The 20,914-nt window shown below is 32.7% G+C and overlaps 1 protein-coding gene across 5 annotated transcripts in view; it reads left to right on the top strand.

Annotated features, from left to right (window-relative positions):
- Positions 1-9,594, top strand: part of LOC145334272 (uncharacterized) — a 53,888-nt gene extending 44,294 nt beyond the window's left edge. For 4 of the 5 annotated variants that reach the window (XM_080179681.1, XM_080179666.1, XM_080179674.1 and 1 more), the window contains exons 2-3: positions 4,659-6,346; positions 8,654-9,594. In XM_080179681.1, the coding sequence (XP_080035807.1) occupies positions 4,747-6,346; positions 8,654-9,009 (1,956 nt within the window). In that variant the 5' untranslated portion in view covers positions 4,659-4,746 and the 3' untranslated portion in view covers positions 9,010-9,594. Of the gene's footprint in view, positions 1-4,658; positions 6,347-6,409; positions 6,467-8,653 lie in introns of all 5 variants that reach the window. The other variant, XM_080179694.1, reaches the window with a different exon arrangement.
- Positions 9,595-20,914: the final 11,320 nt, after the last annotated feature.

Here is a 20,914-nt window from a genome sequence, read left to right as displayed (position 1 = left end):
CTTTCCTAAATTTTTAATGCGCATTTCTTGTTCTATACATGTGAACAACCATCAATTCATCTAAAATTAAATTCATTTAAAATGAAAAATAAGTCAATTAATTTTAACTCAAAAATATTCAAATTGTTTTTTTTTCCTACTGTTGAAAACCGGTTTCGGGCTGCAAGTAGCACCAACTGTTAGCTTTTACAAGAAAAGATAAACCATGAATTTGAATATTATATTGAATGCTGTTTTAAAGTCTAACTGTTCACAATTAAAGTACTAGGTGATGAATAGTAAAATATTTATGTATGGTTTACTAAAATTTGAAGTCAATTTAGCTATATTCTTTACAGAGTAGCTTCTTTTAGTCATAGTTATTAACATAGCAATTTAAATGTTTGAATAAGTTTTAATGAACGTTTCTATTTTTGTATTAAATCTAAACAAAAAAACAAATTTGTAAATATGTGTTTACCGTATCAAATTACAACAAGTTAATTTACTTTTTTTATGTTTCAACAAATGTTGTGCTAAATATCCAAGTATCAACACGTCTTCAAGTGAAATTAACTGACATTTATTCATTTATTTTCTTTAGTTTTTAGCGATTAATCCATTTATTTAGACTGTCCAGTTTTTTATTCATTATTTCATGAAATTGGTTTAAATGCTTTGAAATTACTGCATTTTAAATTTTGATTATTAATTAATAAAAGCCCTGCATAATATTTACTACTTTATAGTAAAGTAAGTAAGTGTAAGAGAGAGAGAGAAAAAAACTCCGTTACTGCAGACTTTTACCATCCACTAATTTCAGGGAAAGGCATTTGTATTCTGATAAACATTTCAAAATTTATAGGGGACATATAACTAGTGATTACTTTATTTGATTCCATTTAGAAGACACGTCAGAGGTATAACGACATGTCAAAAATATATCAGCAATGACCACTAATTATCTATTTAATATAGGTGACACAAAAAAGTTAAAATATAAAAAAACGTATTCTTAATATTGCTAGGTACAATCTCTTTGCATGCATTACTTGATTCTTTTTTTTAATGATCTAGTACTAATTGTATTTCATATAATAGAACCGTATCCCTTTTAATTCCTTCCAATCTTACCATACAGAAAGATTGAGAGAGAAAGAGAGAGGGAGAGAGAGAGAGAGTGAAGTATTAAACTTCTTACGTTATTCCCCTCCCTACAAAAGTCCCTGGTAAACCCCGTCCCCCTGTCCGCCTGCCCCCTAGTCATGTCCTCTTTTCTTACGTATTATCGCCCCCATAATGCATTAGTTGAGAACAGCCACGGTTAATACCTAAGGTTAAACATTATACTTGGAAATCTTATACCAAAAATATCTCTGAAATGCCTAGATAAAATCCGTGTAGAAAAACCATGCCTTGCGTAACGGCATGAAAACTGTCCAAAATGCTTAAGTTAATAAAAATTTAACAACCCTTGATTTATTTTATTTATGTATCCACGGACAACTGGCTGTAAAACTAAGAAAGAAATATTTTATTATATCCTAATTCCCTTGCATACCCTTAAAGTTTATTTGTATTAGTTATTATAATTGTTTATTTTCCAATCCCTATATAAATACTAAATAATACCTGTTATTAACTTTGTTTTTAGTATCGCATCTACCCTATAGCCCTCAGTATTTCTGTTCGTCAATCAAAACCGGGTTTCTTATAAAATTATATTTTCTCTGCTTCTATGGGAGATAGAAGATCTTTTTGGCTGCTTTTTTGCCGCTTTTATCTTGAGTGTTTTTTCTCCAAGTGTATGAATAATAGCAACAGTTTTTGTCTACATACTGCGCTACTTATGAAGATTATTGTCCTTGCAATGATAGTAATATAATATTCCCTGACAGCCCTACAAACTTTTGTTTAACCTGTATATTACCAACTCTGATGTCAGAGCCTATCCTCCCCTACGAAACAAAATCTCCCTAATTCTACTTTTCTTCTATAAGAATTCTTCGACATAGAGGGACCACGCAGTATTCATTCAAAACTAGAAAAAAATATATTTAAAAAAATCTGATTTTGTAACGTGGTTTCTTATAAACTACCAAGGGGGCTTAAATTTTATGATGATAAAAAAATTAGGGATCATGGAAAGAAAACGAAGTAGCGGGTTTCGTCGTATTTTCACAGCAGCTTTTAATAGGTAATTTTAGGTAAGGTAAATGTTAATGATTGCCCTTCAGAGTTAGGAAATAGGCCTCACAGGTTTAGAGCTTCCCGCAGAGGCTGGAAATAGAAGAAAAGCTACTGTGAAAATACGACGAAACCCGCTACTTCGTTTTCCTATCATGATCCAAAACAAGTTCTAGTCTTTGTAAGACAATTTATGTTTTAAATATTAATCGTTTGTAAGGCATTTTAAATAAAACCAATTAGTTTATTAAACCTTCTGTTTTCTATAATCCTTCGATATTTTTTCCCACCAGTAAAAAATAATTATGTTGCAAAATGCGCGGAACCATATATGCAACATTATTGGCACACCCAATAGCACGTAACACTTGGTTTTCAGAATAAACTGTGCTATTACAACTCCCATACTTACTACTACAACAAAATCAATAGGGAAAAACACAAGAAAAAGAGAGGGCGGATATTTCCCCGGTAAAGTTATGTAGGTCTAATATTAGGACACACAAGTTAAGCTAGGGTGGGTGGAGGGGGATATTTGACAGCTGGTTGTGTGTGTGTGTGTGTGTGAGGGGGGGAATACACCCTACAGGTCCTAAACAAAAATGACCCCATTTCAAATTTACTAAAGAGTTAAGGTGTATTACGACGAAAAACTTGCGAACAATATATTGTGGATATATGAACTCAAATTAATTTTTTTTCGTTTACCGTTTAAAGATAGATATCTGATATTTTAAGTGTATATTCCCCCATTTATATGATATTTTTAACCTCTTATGACATTAACAATCGGAACGCTTATTGACTGCTTTGAAAAAAAAAGTATTATCACGAAGAATTGTTGTACAAAATATAAAAGTTTTGTTGATTGACCGCAACAATTTATCTAATGAACATGGTCAGCAAAGTAAAGAAAAGAGAGAACAGGGACTTGGGGATAAGACAATAAATTATCATTTCTTCCAAATATTAAGAATGAAAGAAAGAATTATTTGAAAGAAAAGATTGTGGATGGTTTTATCCACAATTGACCCCTCCCATTCCCTGAAAGATCTCCGTACAAATTTAGTAAAACAAAATTCTTGTCAGCGATTTTTTTTCTTCTTCATTCCCAATATTAAGTCTTATTTTCTTCTACAGCTATCTGCAACATCCACTTCTTTTTATTTATTTTCTTCAATGATAGGCTTCATATTCGTATATATAAAGTAGTAACCTTTTTTGTTTGTAGCGAAGGATCTCGCTAACCGCTGAACCGATATGGTCCTCCTTTACAGGGAAGCTACTTATAGGTCTCGGGATGGTTTTAGGATATTTTACTTTTATAAAAAAGTCTGGTTAGGTATAGTTTTAGACTATTTTTCTGCCCTTCCATATTCCTTCGGAATAGAGCCCCTAGATGCTAGGGGTGAAGCAACTAATATACTTATAAAGTAATTGTAGAAATTGAGCTAGGAAAATTAAATTGGTACCCAAAGTTGTATAACCCCATTATCTTATTCGTTGGCTCAAAAACTTTGAGCACTTTTAGTTAATTTTGATTGGATGGTTCAAAACTTTTCAACCAATAATTCTTATCTACAGAAAGGTTAATTTTGTTTATAAGCATTGGGGATGTATTAACAATATAACAAACGTATTTCCTTCTTTATAAAAAATATATGGCTGCTATGATTTTCTAATAGTTTTTGATAATGTTATTTCTTAGACTTGTGTAAAAATGTCTTTTCTTTGATATGTTATTGTTCATGTAAGCAAATTGTCTTTAGTTGTTTGGCCAAAAGAATCAAGGTTACAAAAACAAGTAGTCGTCGCAAGTAACTTAAAAGGTTATAAAAATATGATTTTTTAAATAATATTACGTTGAAATGGGGGGGGGGGATGGTATAAAAATAGTCTAAAACCACCTTTAAACAGTTATAAGGCCTCTCTGAAAAGTTCGACCCATTGAAACCAGCATTTTTTGGGATCTATAGCTGCATATTTAAAACTAATTTAATAATACAAGATCTTTTTTCCCTTAAAAAGTTTTATGTATAGAAATGATTCTTTTCCACCCTTTGATGATACTTGATATATTCATAAAAATATCTGTAAAAGTAGCGGCTAGACTTTGTATAATACATTATTGTTTATAATCTATCTCATACAAAAGTAAGAAACAAATACATAAAACATTTGATTTTTTTACATTTTATATGTATTACCAGCTTTATGATTTAAAGTTATTGCTTGATGCCGTTTTCGTGAAATGGAAATGGAATAAGATACAAACATAGGATATAAAGGAATGATTTTCGCTCCACTTCCTGAAATAAGATGGACGATTCAACCTCAAATGTCAGATCCTAATTGCTTACTCAATATCACCCAACATTGTAATAAATAGAGCATTTCATATCATCACAAATAAGTGAGAGACTCGAACTTTTTACCTATAACTATTATATTACATTATTTTTATTTTTTTCTAATAATATTTCTATTTTCAGAGCTGAGCTATTGAAGCAGTGGATCAATCTTCCCCGGGCCTCCCACACACCATACTCGGCCCCGCTATCCCCCACAATTGCCACGACCATGATGGACAGAACGGAGGAGGAGAACGCGGTGAATCATGAGATAGCCACGCTGCTGCTCAACCTCGCCTCCAGAACAACAGAGAAGCACAAGGAGGCTGTCAACAACTCTGTGCAGGTCCACAACATCAGCCGCCAGGATCCGGATGTTGCCATCGACTTATCCAAGTCCAACAACAATAATAATATAAACAAAACCAGCTCAACAATACATAATAACAAAGTAAGCTCCTCCTCAGTGGGTATAACCGTGTCTCAGAGCCCCTACACACTGTTCCCCCTGCCTACCTCTCCCACAACTAAAAGCTTGTCCACAAGCTCTCCCCTGACCTCTCCCTTGACCTCACTACCAACCACACTCACCTCCCTGCCCAGTAGCCTCACCTCTCTGCCCCCCTCATACCTCCTACAAAACTTGTTGATGGGCAAGATTCAGCAGCTGGAGACAGACTCTTCAAACAACTCTGATAAAATCACCACAACTGTCACAGACTCGGGTCTCGGCGGCCGCCTAACAGCAAACGGCTCCCCACTCGGCCTTGTCAACCTGAAGCCTCATATTAACGGCCAAAATTCGTCGACAATTCCGCTGTTGGCGGGCCAAATTGTTGCACAGCTCAATGCACTTCTCTTCTCAATAAACGGACTGACCGACAAGGCTGTAGAGAGCAAGGTGGACGGTCAACTGAGCGCCATTTTTTCCCGCCTTCAAGAAATAGTAACCCTTGTTAATATTACAAAACAGCAGCAACAACAGGCTGCTGAAGAGAAGCTGATATTGAACATCACCTCCCCAGTGCATCAACATGCTCTTAATGGACATATTCAACAACAACAACAGAATGAGCACAAGCTAGTGAGACAAGAACAGAAACCAGTTCAAGAGGAGTATCATATTAACTCGACAGCTGCCAACAACAAACAGAAAGAGATGCATCATCAACAGCACACCAACACAAACATGGAGCACCACCAGACTATTCTGGAGCCGCAGACAACCATCAAGCCAATCAGGCTGCAGCCATTTACAAAAGAGATGTTGATCAACGACTCACCTTCCATGTTGTCCCGCAAGACTGTCATTAGCAGAGATCTGACCATCACAAGCGACTCAAGTCCGCCAGAGGCCAAGAGACTGAAACAGGCCTCGCCGGATGACTGCAGCAGCTCAACAGCACCCACTAGAAAAGCTACTAAAGGCGGCAAAGGTATTAGGAACCGCGTGTTTTGCGGCGACTGCCCTGGCTGTTTGAAAAACGACGATTGTGGTCAGTGCCGCTACTGCCGTGACAAAACAAAATTCGGCGGCCAAAACAGACTGCGCCAAAAGTGTCTTCATCGCCGCTGCCAAATGGACACCCACAGACGGCCACCGCCACCCTCAGCAGCAGCAAATGCTGCAGCAGCCGCCGCGGTAGCAGCAGCCGCTGTAAATGTTTCTTGTAGCGCGGGTATTGTGTCGAGTACACTGGTGAACAGCACGACCGGTGAGCAGGCCACTATCTACAGCGGGGTGGACCTGGCCAGGTTGGCTTCTGTGGCTGGAGATACATTTGTCGAGGACACCAGGGATAGATCTTCTCCTTATAGTCATATGATTGGTAAGTTTTAAACATTTTTTATCATATTAGAATTAAACATAAAAAGAAATATTTTATTTGTAGTTTGTGATGAAAGGGTAGAGATGGGATGGATGGGAAAGAGATGGTAGCAAATACTAAGTATGTAATCATTTTAGTAATTGAGCGAGGCAAGAGGATTTTTTAAAATTATAAATAATTTGTTTTAATTTAACTAGTGTATTTTACTGCAAAAGTCCACGGGTATATAATTTAAATATTTTAGGCGAAAAAATATCAATGAGCGAACTTTAGATATTTTTTTTTGTTGGGCGTGAGCGTGTGTGTGTGTGTGTTGGGCGTGTAATAGGGCACATTTGTGCACCTTGGAATATTTAAAATAAAAAAGTACCTAACCTTGCAGTTAACGTTAAGGTGGACAATGGAAATTTTTATATAAAAGTTGCTAAAATAAAAAGCACAAAATAATCTTAAAGGATAAAAAGTAGACGAAAAATTGATTGATATACATCTCTAATGATGATAATCAAGATTACCCCTTCTTTAGATTAAATTTTTGGTTCAAAATTTGAACATTATCAGTTTGAAATCAACCAATCAAAATTGAATTAAAGTACCCAAATAGAATGACGTGGTTATAGAACTTTGGGAACTTGTGTAATTTTACTTGCCAATGTACCATCCCTTCTTGAAAATAACATAATTTCATAAGAATATTAAGTAATTATTTTGTAGCATAAGTTTATTTTAAATTCCAGGAGATTGAGAACGAGTATTGATATATTTTGTAAATGTTGCTTTGGGTTTAATGATACAGATTTAGTTAAAGAATTGCGCACATTTGAGTTTCCTACTTATATAATTTTAAAAAGTTTCCCATAGATGTTTCATTAGCTTCGCAACAATAAGTTTAAACAATGAGCTAAGAAAAAAAATGTTTTTTAGCTTTCTCCGATATCCTATGCATTTTTTATGTTTAACGTAAAATAGGTTGGGCCGTTTCTTAACAAGCATCGCAAATTCCATTTCAAGAAAGCTTCAGAAACAAAAAAATAGTTATTTAACTCATCGTATTATAGACAGCTTTTCGGGAATATTGAAATTAAGAATTAAGATTAAAACTAGATGTTTTAGCTAACAAAACTAGTATTAATTTTAAGATTTTTATTTTAATATTTGTGGAAAATTGTCTGTAATTTTGTGTTATACATGAATTTAAGTTTGGCTGAAATCCTGTTCTAATCCAGCGGATTTGAATCGGTTATAAGGGGGTACTGGAAAATAAAATCCCAGTATATTGTATTGTCCAATGTCCTAGCGCTGAAAAATTTTATACAACTTAAATAAAAGAATCCTTAAAAAAATATGCTAAAGAGTGGCTGCGCCAGATTTAAAGGACGGGGTCCTGTTTATTCACGTGTGGGCGTGTACGTGCGTGCGTGCGTTGGTGGGTGTGAGTGGGTGTGCATACGTGAATTTAAGGTTATTTTTTAAATGGGCACGCTAACAGATATCCTGTGCTATGCTATAATGCTGCAGTCAAAGGTGTTTTTACAAACAGTTGGAAAATAACAACATGTCATATTTTTATAGTTAAGTATCAATGGTGCAGCTACTCTAAAAGTGAACTCAACACTCCGGTAAAATACTTTGCATTGGGAAGAGATACTGCTTCAACTGAATTAATTATCATTTAAACTTTACCTTCACTAAATATGCCACAAGGATTTTAATTTAGTGCCATTCATTGCAGTTTGTTCGCCACTAATGGACAAAAACATCCTAATATGCTTTACAGGCAAAATGAAATAAACAGGAAAACAGTAAAAGTGTCTGACTATGACGTCAGAAAAAATTAACAATTAACCAATGAGAAGCCAGTATTCACAATGGTAAAATATATAGCGGCCTCTCATTGGTTAATTGTTAATTTTTTATGACGTCATAGTCAGACACTTTTACTGTTTTCAATAAACAGCCTATTGCGTTATTTTTCAATGTTTAGTAAATTATCCTTGGCTGCAATAAGCACCAACATTCCTATAGGCCGTTTTTAGTTTCTTTTCAACATTTTTTATGCATTTTTAAGGCATTTTCACTCCGCCCTTTTCACATTTTTTCGCTTATTTTTTTAACATTTCTAACAAATTTAATTTTATTGATCTGGTACATTTATAATTTTAATATACCTACCTAATATTTTAATTTTTGTTGTAATAGAATTAGGGATATGACAATGTATGATAAATTCCTTTTTTTAAATATCCTATCTCTCCATGAAATGTGTTTGTTTAATTGGAAAAGTTTAACATAATATTTAATTTTCAGGTACAACCGGAAATTTGTTGTTGACCAGTAGCTCCCCCTCCCACTCGCCAGTGACCGTGACCACAAGCATAACCCCCGCGGGCACCAACAACGGTCACCTGAGCAGCCCTGAACCCGAGGGTCTGTCGACGAACCACGTGTCCAGGATAGACAAGTGGAAGGCCAAGCACCAGGCCATGCTCAAGATGGTTGCTGAGGAGAAGGGTCAGGGCAGGAACTCGCCCTCGCCACCCCTGGAGGCGCTGGAGTCGACCAACAAGCTGGTGATCACCCTGGAGAAGGGAGATGAGAAGGATAATTATCCGACGGCTGCTCCCGCTGCCCGACCTCAGCTCAATACCGCGCTTGTTGTCTAGAACAGGCTCTTCTATTTTACACACTAGAAACTTCCACAAAAATATATGTGACCAGCCAAATCTTCTAGAATGTAAATACTAGAAGTCTGACCAGCAAATATACAATCAGAGGCTGTTAAAGAACAATAAACAGCCGATATCTAAGAAAAACCGGCTGACTTCCAGACAGAAAAAAATGAATATTTCCCGGCAAAGCCTAATTCTTATTTTCAAACAAAAAACAGACGATAAAGAAAATTCTTTATATTTGCACTTAAACCAGTTCTAGAATGTTGCATATTATTCAAAATTATAACTATTAATATTATTATAAAATTAAAAAGTTTGGCCTGTCTCTGTAAATACAATCATCACGAAACCTCATTTCAAAGTTGACCGCTTCCTTCCCCATACCCCTCCCCTTAAAAGGGCCTGCTTGGAAGGAGGGGAGCAGTGTTTTAATGCCTTGAGGCACAGATTTTTAATACCCTTGGCAATTACGAGACAATAGTCAAGGCTGTGCTGGGTTCGTAGCCTTGCGTTCTATTTCTCTATTTTTATTATTAACTTGTTATAAATACCCCTGGCCGCCCCCCTGCCTAAACATACCCCCCCGCCCCCCCCCACCCCTGAACCCGATGTAAAGCTAGTGAACAAAATATAAAAATGACCATGTACAAGTAAGTAAAATTCCCCAAACCACCTGTTTTCCCTGTAGTTTTTAACAATTGTTTTTCTATAATTTTTGATACTTGATATTTGTGTTAAAATAATATTAAATTAGTACCAGGTGCTTGTATTATCTATTTATATACCTCTCTCTCTCTTTCTCTCTTCACATTTCTAAGCAAGAGTTAAAATCACACATTTCTATAATTCATATTGGATCTAGGTTTTTTAAAAAAAATCAAAATAGTTGCTATATAGTCTTCCTTAGAAAAGCCGAAGATATTACCAAATCTAACTAAATATTGTGCCTTTATTTCCCTTTAATAATATTCATAATCACAATATGAGACTTGATTACCTTATACTATGCAAAGTTTTAAAAAACTGATATTACATGTAGTTAGGGCACTTTTTTTCATAAAAAAATATTGTTACTAAAGTTTGCTTATTTTAGATTTTAAAATATTTATTTCAATTAAATATCTACTTTAGACTTGGGTATTAATCAATGCATGTTAATTTTATTTTATTCATTTGTTATCCTTTAAAAATTGTTAAAAAGTTAAATATTTAAAATTACTTTTCTGAATAAAAAAAAAAAACAGTTAAAAACCCGCATTGTTAAAAATAAATAACACAGAACACAAGACCTTTTTATGTGCCATTTTCCTAATATTAAGCCTTCTTATTATAAACTTTATATTATAGTTCTGTAATTGGTTGTAACCTAAATATAATTTACTTCAAGACCTCAAAGATAATCATGATCAGTTAGAAATATTTTAGTAGAAATGACAAAAAACTGGAGCCTTATTGTCATATTAACAATTTTTATCATTCTATATCATTCACTTATTGAAGTAGATCTAGATAATAGAAATAGAAAATTAGGTGCTTATTTTTTTATTTTCCTATTTAAAATATCAAATTATATTATTCTATTTAATTAACTACCTACATTTGGGCATTTCTTTTTATTTCATACTTGAAAATTTAGGTATAGAAGTTATTCCATAAACCATGTAATTATTGTCATAGTTGACATTTTATTTGAAGCTTATAAACCCGCGGCATTAAATTTGATTTTTATTAAAATGTGAATATTTATTTCTGAAGCATATCATCAAAATAATTTGTTTAATTGTGTATTAAATAAATAGCCGATATATTGGATAGCAAGCAATAATAATTAAACAAAAATTAATAATTAAATATGCAAAATTATAAAAAAAAAATCTATGCAATTTTTTTAGGGAGTTGAGAATCTCATAAAAGTAACTTTTTTTTATAATTTCTGCCCTTTTACTATTTCTTGTTCATTAAAATCTCCAAATCTGCGACAAAATGGAGATCCCTTTTTCTTGTGATTTGTGAATTTTTTTATCAAATAGAAGAAAACATTTTTTTCACCATTACAATTAAAAAAAACAAATTTGTAACTCATAAATAAATATCAAGAATTCTGTTTAATTTCTTCCAAAAATCTGTGATTTATCCATTTATTATCATCATATATTGTCAAATAATCAACACATATAGCAGTTAGGGAGTTGAATCCATTTTTATAGAAGCAGAAATATAATCTATGATTATGGTTTGGACCCTCTAAAACTGTAATCTACCCTTCCACTTTCCCCTCTCTTGGTGAAGATATCTTCAACGCCGATACGATTTTGAAATATAAGATTCCACTTTTGTCTCTCTTGTTAAAGATATCTTCACCAAGAGAGGCAAAAGTGGAATCTTAAATTTCAAAAATCATATCGGCGTTGAAGATATCTTCACCAAGAGAAGGGAAAGTAGAATCTTATATTTCAAAAATCGTATCGGCGTTGAAGATATCTTCACCAAGAGAGGGGAAAGTGGAAAGGTAGATTACAGTTTTAGAGGGTCCAAACCATAATCATAGATTATATTTCTGCTTTTATAAAAATGGATTCAACTCCCTAACTGTCATATATTGTCAAATAATCAACACATATAGAGAGACGGATGTAATAAAATCAAAATAAAGAATAGTTTTAATATTCTCATTTTTATATGAAAACTTGTTTGTATGTTAATGTTAAATAGTTTTCCAAAACGAGACAAATTATTTTATTTGATTTTATTATGTCTGAAAGCCTAATAGAAAAAGAGTTTTTACCCTAGTTCCAGATACTAAAAAGTATCAAATAAAAGTTTGAAAAAAATACTTCCTTGTTCTTACGGGTTAAACTTTGATTTTTTTACTTTTTTTCCATTTTTCAGCCATTGTTAAAGTTAAAAAATTCAAATTATAAGACCTTTTAATTTTGAAAAATCATGATTTCTAAAATTGATGGGTTATATAATTTAGAAATACCTTGTTAGAAATAATATTTTGTTTAATAATTAAAAGCTGCATATTGTAGTTAATTTTTATTATTCTTACTATTATAAAAAATTATTCTTTCCAGTTTTGAAATCATTCCACTTTTTTGTAACTCCATTATGAATAACATAAAACCTCACTTATAATTGATGATAAAATTCTTAATATTATTGGTAAGATTAATTATCGCTATTATTATAATTATTATTATTATGACCTTTGCTATTATCTACTTAAATTACAGTCAAATAAATTTCTTTGACGAATTTTGTTTTTGTTTTCTTTGTTTTTAATAGCTTGCTGCTCTATAATTAGGCTGTGTCCGACCACCAGCAAAGAACCGCTACGAAAAAGTCTACGCGCTAAAAAAAATATTCAAGTTTGATCGGATGATGTGTTGCTTTATCAACTTCTTAGGTTGGTTTTAGTCATCTCTCTTCCAGCCCTCTACATAAAGCGAAGGATCCAGTATTTTAAAGTCGTCTATGCACTTGAATTTTGGTACGTTCACTTCAGACACAAAATCATGGCAAACGCTGTTTTTATTTGGGAGCTTCAATCAGATTTTTGAGCATGTTAACATTTTGAAAAAGGCGAAGCATTAATTACAACTTTCAATAGTTTGACAAGTACGCTAGAACTCCCCTTCCTTGTTTTCCGAAAAGGTTATATTTGAAGAAGATTTGAGTCTCGTGAATTTTCCTAGATTTCTGAAAAGATTTGAAATTACATCCTTGACAGAGCCGTTGGTTTTAATCACTGGCGTGCTGTCATACCCAATTTCTTAATTTATGGAGTGTTTAATGAACAATATTGATACATCCATACTGCACGTTCATGGTTTCAACAGCAAGTTATAACCAAGCTGTGTCAACATCTAAATTTGGATAACACCGTACCAATATATTGTTGAAATAATAAAGAATAGACTTTACTTTAACAGTGACAGAGGTCCCTTAGAATCAATGTGAGACTTAAGTAAGGTGACTTAGTTATTAGTAGCGAAGCTACTCTATAATTTGAAATGTCCGTCTTAGTTTGGGGGAAACGTGATTTTCTCGGCTCCTATAAAAGATAAAAGGCTGAATTTTTTGACAACATTTCCATTATCAAGGAGCACAATTAACTATAAAATATCAATGGCGATAGGACCGTTTTTTAGCAGGTTTTAGGCTATTTTTGTATTTTTCTCCATATCTTTGGTGTTTATTAAGAGATATAAGTTTTCCGGAATTGTAATGTAGGGAGTAGATTTGAAATCTGCATCAAATTTTAAGGATTTTTTATAAAATTCGTTTTTTGTATAATTCTTTATCTAAAAGCGGAAATACAAATTAAGTTAATTAATTTTGGCATCTGTGATTGGTGGATTTAAAAAATCTGCGCTCTGATTGGATGTCGTACATCATTCAACCAATTAGAGCGCAGGTAGTTTAAAATCCACCTATCCTATTGGTCAAAATTAAATAACTTAAAATGTATTTCCGCTTTTAGATAAAGAATTTTACAAAAAACGAATTTTATAAAAAATCCTTAAAATTTGATGCAGATTTCAAATCTACTCCCTACATTAAAATTCCGGAAAACTTATATCTCTAAGTGTTTATGGTCCGATTTCCAAAATTTTTTCCGTTAAAGAATTAAAATTAAATTTCCTGTCGTTTCAAGAAAACAACTATGACGGTCAGACTGCCTTTAAGCAGGTTTTAGGCTATTTTTGTATTTTTTACATTTTTCTCCATACCTTTGGTGTTTATGGCCCAATTTCCAAAGTTTTTCAGTTATAGATATCAAAATTAAATTTTCTTTCGTTTCAAGAACACATCAATGGCGGTCAGACTGCCTTTTTGCAGGTTTTTGGCTATTTTTATATTTTTCACATTTTCTTCATATCTTTGGTCCGTTTTTTTTAAATTTTTGTAGTTAAACATATCAAAATTAAATTTCCCGTTGTTCTGAGCATCCAGTATGTCATTTACTTAGACCGTCAGTCTGTTAGTCATAGTACTGAAATATAAATAAATATTAGGAAATTAAAAACAAATTTTGAAAAGGTTTCGTGATTTTTTCCTAATATACATGCTTTTGTCTACTAATATCTAAATTCTTATTTAATTGTTTATGCTTTGCTACTTATGGATGTTGTCATCCTTGTATTTTACTATATTTAAGTTTCATTATAATCACCAAACCTAGATAAATAAGAATTATTCTGACACATAAGTTTGGCGATGTTTTTGTGTTCTGTAATAGTTATTAATCGAATCGTATTATAGACAACTTTCCGTGGATAATTAAGAAAATCAAAAGAATTGAACTTGTTGTCTATAATACTATGCTAAAATGTTTTTTTTTTTCAGTATGACTGACAACCGGTTCTAATCCAGCGGATATTAATCGGATTTAAAGCCATACTGAAAAAGTATTTCACTAGGAAGAAATAGCTTAGATATATGTATAAAGGCAATATCAAAGATTTTATATGCTAGCCAAGACATGGGGTTTGTGTAATTAAATTAATTTTACTCATAGGTTTGGTGATATTTTTAGTGCGATCCTAAACAAGTATTTAATTAATACGGGATTAATTGATCTGCATTTTTAAAAAAAGCTTACTTATAAGCCACCCAATCATTATTATATTGTTATTCTTGCTGAGTTTTTGGGTTTCCCTTACCATATAAACCAATAGGATAAATATTAAATATCTGTTTTGTAAAGAAATTTGTGTCCCTAAAGTCGTCTTCATTGAGAGAAAATTACAATTATTTGTAGTTTAGACTTTAATAAAACGCTTGATAGTATCATCAGCATACAAATACAGGAAAAAAGGGGACAATGTGCTATTTAATACACTAGTCCCCGATGTTTTATAATTTCTCATTAGTTCGCTCAACAACTTTGTGGACTATAATTCAATTTTTTGTTTGTTCATTAAGAACCACTAATCGTAATATACAGAAGGGTTATTTTTGTGTATAATCAATGAGTATGTTTTATCCTTTTAAACTCTGGAGCAAATGACTGTTTAAAGGTATTGTATAATATTTATTAAATCATCTAGAGGATATATCCCCGACCCCACTTTTAATACATACTAGCTACGGCGCCCATAGCATCTAGGTACACTGTATAAGAAAGGATAGGGAAAAGAAGCAGAAAATTTGCATAAAACCATTGCAAGTCATGAAATTAAAAATAAAACAGCCTAAAACCAACTACTATGTAAAGCTTCACTAAATTCAAGAACTTAATTAGTTGAGTGGTTATCTGAATATTAAGCTACAGTCAAAAAAAAAACTTTACTACTTTAAACGAAAGGATGAATAGCTGAATATGTTTATGAATGTATCGGAAAGATCTCGGAAATGGCATGATATTTTTATACACAATCATCTAAGATATCATTGAATAAATTACACATTTTTTGATGAATAAGAATATCAAGAATATTCATTTATCGCATTGTGCATTGACAGCTTTCCGCGGATATCAAAATAAAAAAAATATAAGATAAGAACCTTTTTTGTTAGCCTAGAAGGGACGAAGACCAGGGCTTACAAAACTGGTTTTAATTTTACAGCCGAGTTTATTGTAATAATTTTTAATTATTTGAGCAAAAAAATCAAAAATAGATATTAGTGATTGGTATAAACAAGACCGTACATGATGAAAATTTAAATGGATTATTCAAAATAGACTTTTTATTATTAAACCTACACTATTATATAAAGTAGTTAGGCTCTTTTTATCTAAAGCCTTTGATTTCTATGATTTAAGTATGCTTTGCATAGGTTCCGAGTTTGTTTTAAGCTATACTATTTTCAGATTAAGTCTTTGGATGGTTTTAAGCTATTTTTTGGCCTCCTTTTCACGAATTCAGATGCTATATCTATGGTAAAATTTAGTAGGAGACAAGAACATAATCATTTTTACTTTCATACAATGTAGAAAATAATAAACAAATAGCAAAATATAAAAATTAATCCCTTCAACTTTCTTAAAGAGTTAAATAGAAATGCCTTTTGGTCCATAAAGCTCCATATTGCTCTTGACGTGTAGAGAAGCTCGATGTTCTTTTTTGTATTATCATTAAGTAGTTTTTTTTATGTTTTTTGCTAAATTTCAGATATTTTTTTGAGTCCTTGACTAGACACTGATGATTTGAGTATTCTCTGCTGGAATATCAATTCTCTCTTACTCTCACATTCTTTCTATCTCTCTCTCCCTTTCTTTCTTTTTCTTCTTTCTCTCTTTCTGAATGGTTGACAATGGTCAAATCAGACTCTTATCATCACACTTGTCAAGTTGTGACTCTGCCAGTTTTGTTTATTTTACATATTGTTGATCATGAAGCAGCTTATAGTGCCTATAAACAATGACGTCATAAAAACAAATGACAAATACATTTTACAATTGGTTGATATTAATGTATACTGACCTATCATTGGATATTTATATTGTATGACGTCAATTTTTTATAGGAACTATAAACTGCTGGATTGATTCACCTTTAAACTAATAGAGCAACACGAGACAATGGCATAACACGAAGCGCTTCCGCTCGTTGTCGTGAAGGGGACAGGTTCGATTATTGGTCGACCTTTTCATAACTAAAGACGTTAAAAATGGTCTGCTTCTGCTATGTCAGGTGGGCGACTTAAATAGTTGCAACAGAGCTAAGGTGCCCCCTAGATACAATCGTGTTGTATACCCGTACTCAAATACCAAGCTCTGCTGGAACATTATGGCTCTCATGGGATTTAGAAATATTTTTAATTTAGGCTATATTAGGGTAGGGTACCAGTACCTCCCCCACTTCTTCATAAAAGTGCCACTAGGGGTCGGAGCCGTCAGACATATAAATTAGAAAGAACCCTATGGGGGTGATGTTATTTGTTTTAGATAGATTGCGCTGTTTTAGACTTTTTAATATCTTTTTAAAAGTTATCAAAAGGTTTGTTCTTTTTGCAGGTTGACCTAGCAAGGTTTGCTGGAATCCTGAACCCTGCCACGTTATATTTGGTCATATTACACATTTAAAAAACAGTTCTTTGTATGCCAGCTTATAACAATGAAATTAATTCGGGAAAAAATCACAAAACCTATACGTGATTTTCAGCTGTCGTTGAGGGTCAACACCTAGTAGAATTGACGATCTTTTTATCTGCCCCCGAAATATTTTTAAGACTTATTTCTTATTCCTGTTTATATGCCCGCATGGGGATAGTTTACCCCCCTTAAATTGTTTGGGGTTAATAGATAAACATCATTTAAAATTAATCCTTATTTAACTACCGTTTGAAAATGATAATAATATATAAAAGTAAAATAAAAATAAAACTTGTCGGCCGTAACTTATCAAGTCCCCCTATCAGCATGCTTACAATAGAAGAAGAAAAAAGGGATAAAAGGTCTATTTGTGGACAATTTTTCCCAATCACTGAACAAATTTTCCCTATTGAGAGTTTGCATCCTTCTTTTTCAATCAGTTCCACCCACAGAGATAAATTTTACAAAATATACAAGAAAAAGAAAATCATGCTCATTGTTCATATGCCCATTCTCGTTTACGCCGGATTATTCGTTCAACTTTTATCAATTCCTTAACTTTTAAAATCGACCATTAACAAAAATATTATGACTAGATTAACTAAGTGACCATGTATAAAAATATAGAGTAGCTTCGCTTTTAAAAATTAAATAAATCAAATGCTTGGTTTTTGAAAATCAAGGGTTGATTTCATTTCACCAATACTTAAAGGACATATGTACTTGGATATATTGATAGAGGAAAATTTGTCGTCAGTTTAGCTTGCTAACATGGACCTCATTTATTGTTCAGTTTGTTCATCCATTAGTATGGGTTAAATCGGGTGGATGGGGGGAATCTCTACTTTAGCCTGCTCCGAGTTTTAATTTACCAGTGTACTGTACATAATAGTAATAACATATCGATAACGAACACTACACTAAAAATGTTGATTAAATGTTTTAAGAAAATATATTCATATCCCTCAGCAGGTCACAAATAAATGATTGGAGTACAAAAGAAACAAGAACAATTTTCACATAGACAAACCAAACCAGAAAAACAATAAAGATAAAAACAATCTCTCGATGCTTTTGTGACAAATAAATATATTATGAATATCTTGTACATTGTACAACAAAGTATAGATGTATAATCCAGACAAGTAGTGTCGAACTTGCCGCCAAATTGTTTTATTTTCTTTTTTAGGGACACTTGGCTGTGTTTATATTTCCGACGCTATTAGCTGACTTTAAAGACCCTAAGTCCCCTCTATCTTTTATTTTAATGGGTAAGTCTTAATAACAACCATCAACCACTTTCTTCTTAGATAAGCTATTACATTAATTACCCCCAACTTATGAAGGCATTCGTATAATCTTTAACTCTATGAATGTAATAAACGTTCGCCTTTTTGCGGTTAAGGCATTTCCACTTATCTTATTTGACAAAGCAGCAGTAGGTATTTGGCAAGGGTTTGTTTGTAGAGATTCAAACCAAACATATCAGGGTCTTAAATGAACATTATGCTTATGTACTGATGTAGGAAAGTGTAATGAATCATCTAAATTATAGAGCTGCTACGCAGTAATAGAAATTGCAACATTTCTTTTGACATAATGTAAATGTGAGAATGATTCAACAAATTCAAATGAAAAACATGAAAAAAAATTAAATTACAAATAATTTTCTCTTCACTTCAACAATTGGAGTAAATTATTCAATGAAAAGGCCAAATTTTCTTGGGCAAGTGACAAAAAAAAGAGGATTTGAAAGGTTTATTTATCTTTTAGATAAATTTATAAGGTTGTTAATTTTTTTCCTGAACTAACCCAAGCTGGGGATCTATACCTATTGTGAGCAAACTCTTCTCCCCACCCCAATTTTCAATTTATTTTTAAAATATGGGGGTTGAGTTTACCAGTGCTCAATAGGGTACTTTTTGTAGAAGCACCAAAAAAATGGAGGGTCAAATATTTAAACAGACTGAAAGAGGCTAAACTTAGCTTTTTTATTACCAGACAAATTTCTTCTCTAAGGTTATGATGCTATCGTTATTTCTCTTCTTATGCAAACCCACAAAAACTGTTAATTTCAACTCCATTACCTCTGAAATGTTTTTTTCTTTAAATTAAATCGCTCAAACCACGTCATTTATTATTGCACCTATTTCTTTATAGCTAGAAATCTACATATATAGACCTTGAATAATTCTTCGAATAAAACAATATCATAATTAATAATTACTTCTTTTAAATTTTTTTTTATAAAAATATATGTACGTGAATATTATGAGAGGGGAAAAATTGTCGTCAATTTAGGTTGCTGACATGGACATCATTTATTGGTCAGTTCGCAAGAGATGAGTTGATTGGGCGAAGGGAGGGATGGGGTGAGGGAGGGTCGTTATTTTAGCCAGCTATAAGTTTCATTTTATTGGAGTACATTAAAATAAGGTGTAAGATCCAAGTACTAACAAAACCATTTTATTAAAGGATAAAAAGTTCTCTAAGAAAGACAATAAACACTAATAGATTTGTATTAAAGCCTAAACATAAACATAAATACATACACGAATGAATGTGAAGGAAATATAGAAACCCTATTGAATGGCACTATGTGTGTGTATTTTGTATACTATTCTTTATATTTATGTTTAGAAGTCAACAATTTTTATCACCAGGGTTATGTCGGTGTTTTAGAATGCATCTGATTACAGTGCCTATAAAAAATGACGTAATACTGGCATACCATTGGTTAATTAAATGTATACGTGCCTACCAATGGTTAACTTGTTTTTGTATTGGCCTATCATTGGTCATTTTTATTGTATGACGTCATTTCTTATAGGCACTATAAGAGCTTCATGATTACTCTATTATATAATATTCTTGGTAGCTATCTAAAATATTAGCCCCATTTTCATGATAATGTTAGGTTAAGTAATTATCAAATAGCCTTGTAAATGATTTTACAATAAGGTGGTGGTGTTTCGTAGGTATGATCAAAAACTTAAAGTCCTATGAAATTTCGTTTCAATTTATAGAATGTTGATGGCCGTTTATTACTCCTGCCATTGACAAATAAGGTTCCAATCTTAATTTGTCCGTCTGTCTTGCAAAGGTATAATGAATACATGATGTTTCAGGGTCAAAAGATGATTTTTGTAGGGACAATATTTTTTAAAGCTGCAATTCGCCCTAACCCTACCCCATTGTAAAGCTAGAGAATAGAAAATATGATAAGGTTCTGTAGTGCTGGAGGGGTGGATGGCTATTCCCTCCCCCCAGCTACAGGGGTGCATGGCTACTCCCCCCCCCCCCCCCAACTAACAATGCTCAGTATTCACCCTGAAGCGATTGTTTTATCAAGTTAGGAAATAGAAACAGTGAGAGAAACTATGAAATCTTTCTGTTACCAACAATACCATTGGGATACTTCACAGAATATATAGTCAACCATAGGAAACAGACATTTATTTTGAAAAACAATTTATAAATATTACAGCAAATGTTGAAGTTAAGCATATAAGCTTGAGAGGTTGCATTCAATCAAACAGTTTTCTCAGCCCCCTTCCCCCCTTCAACACACTATTTGTTTTAATTTCAAAGACTTTCTTCTAGCCCCTGGGGGGGGGGGGGGCTTTAACCCAGAAACTATATTCAACCATAAATATAGGTATCTGTCAAAATTTGAATCATTGAGTCGGTACACTACAAATAAAAGTATGATTTTAATAATTTTTTTTTTGTTGATATCTGGCTATTCTTTAGTTTTGTTACTTTTTCTCATCAAGATCTTAATGGGCGTCAAAAATAGTCTAATAGTAAACATCCTTTTACTATTGGACGCAAAACTTTATTATCATATAA

This window comes from Acartia tonsa, chromosome 2 (genome assembly GCF_053477335.1).
Source record: "Acartia tonsa isolate MP-2025a chromosome 2, ASM5347733v1, whole genome shotgun sequence".
Taxonomy (NCBI): Eukaryota; Metazoa; Arthropoda; class Copepoda; order Calanoida; family Acartiidae; genus Acartia; species Acartia tonsa.
Note: the sequence above shows the minus strand (reverse complement) of the source record. Positions and strands in the feature narration are given on the sequence as shown.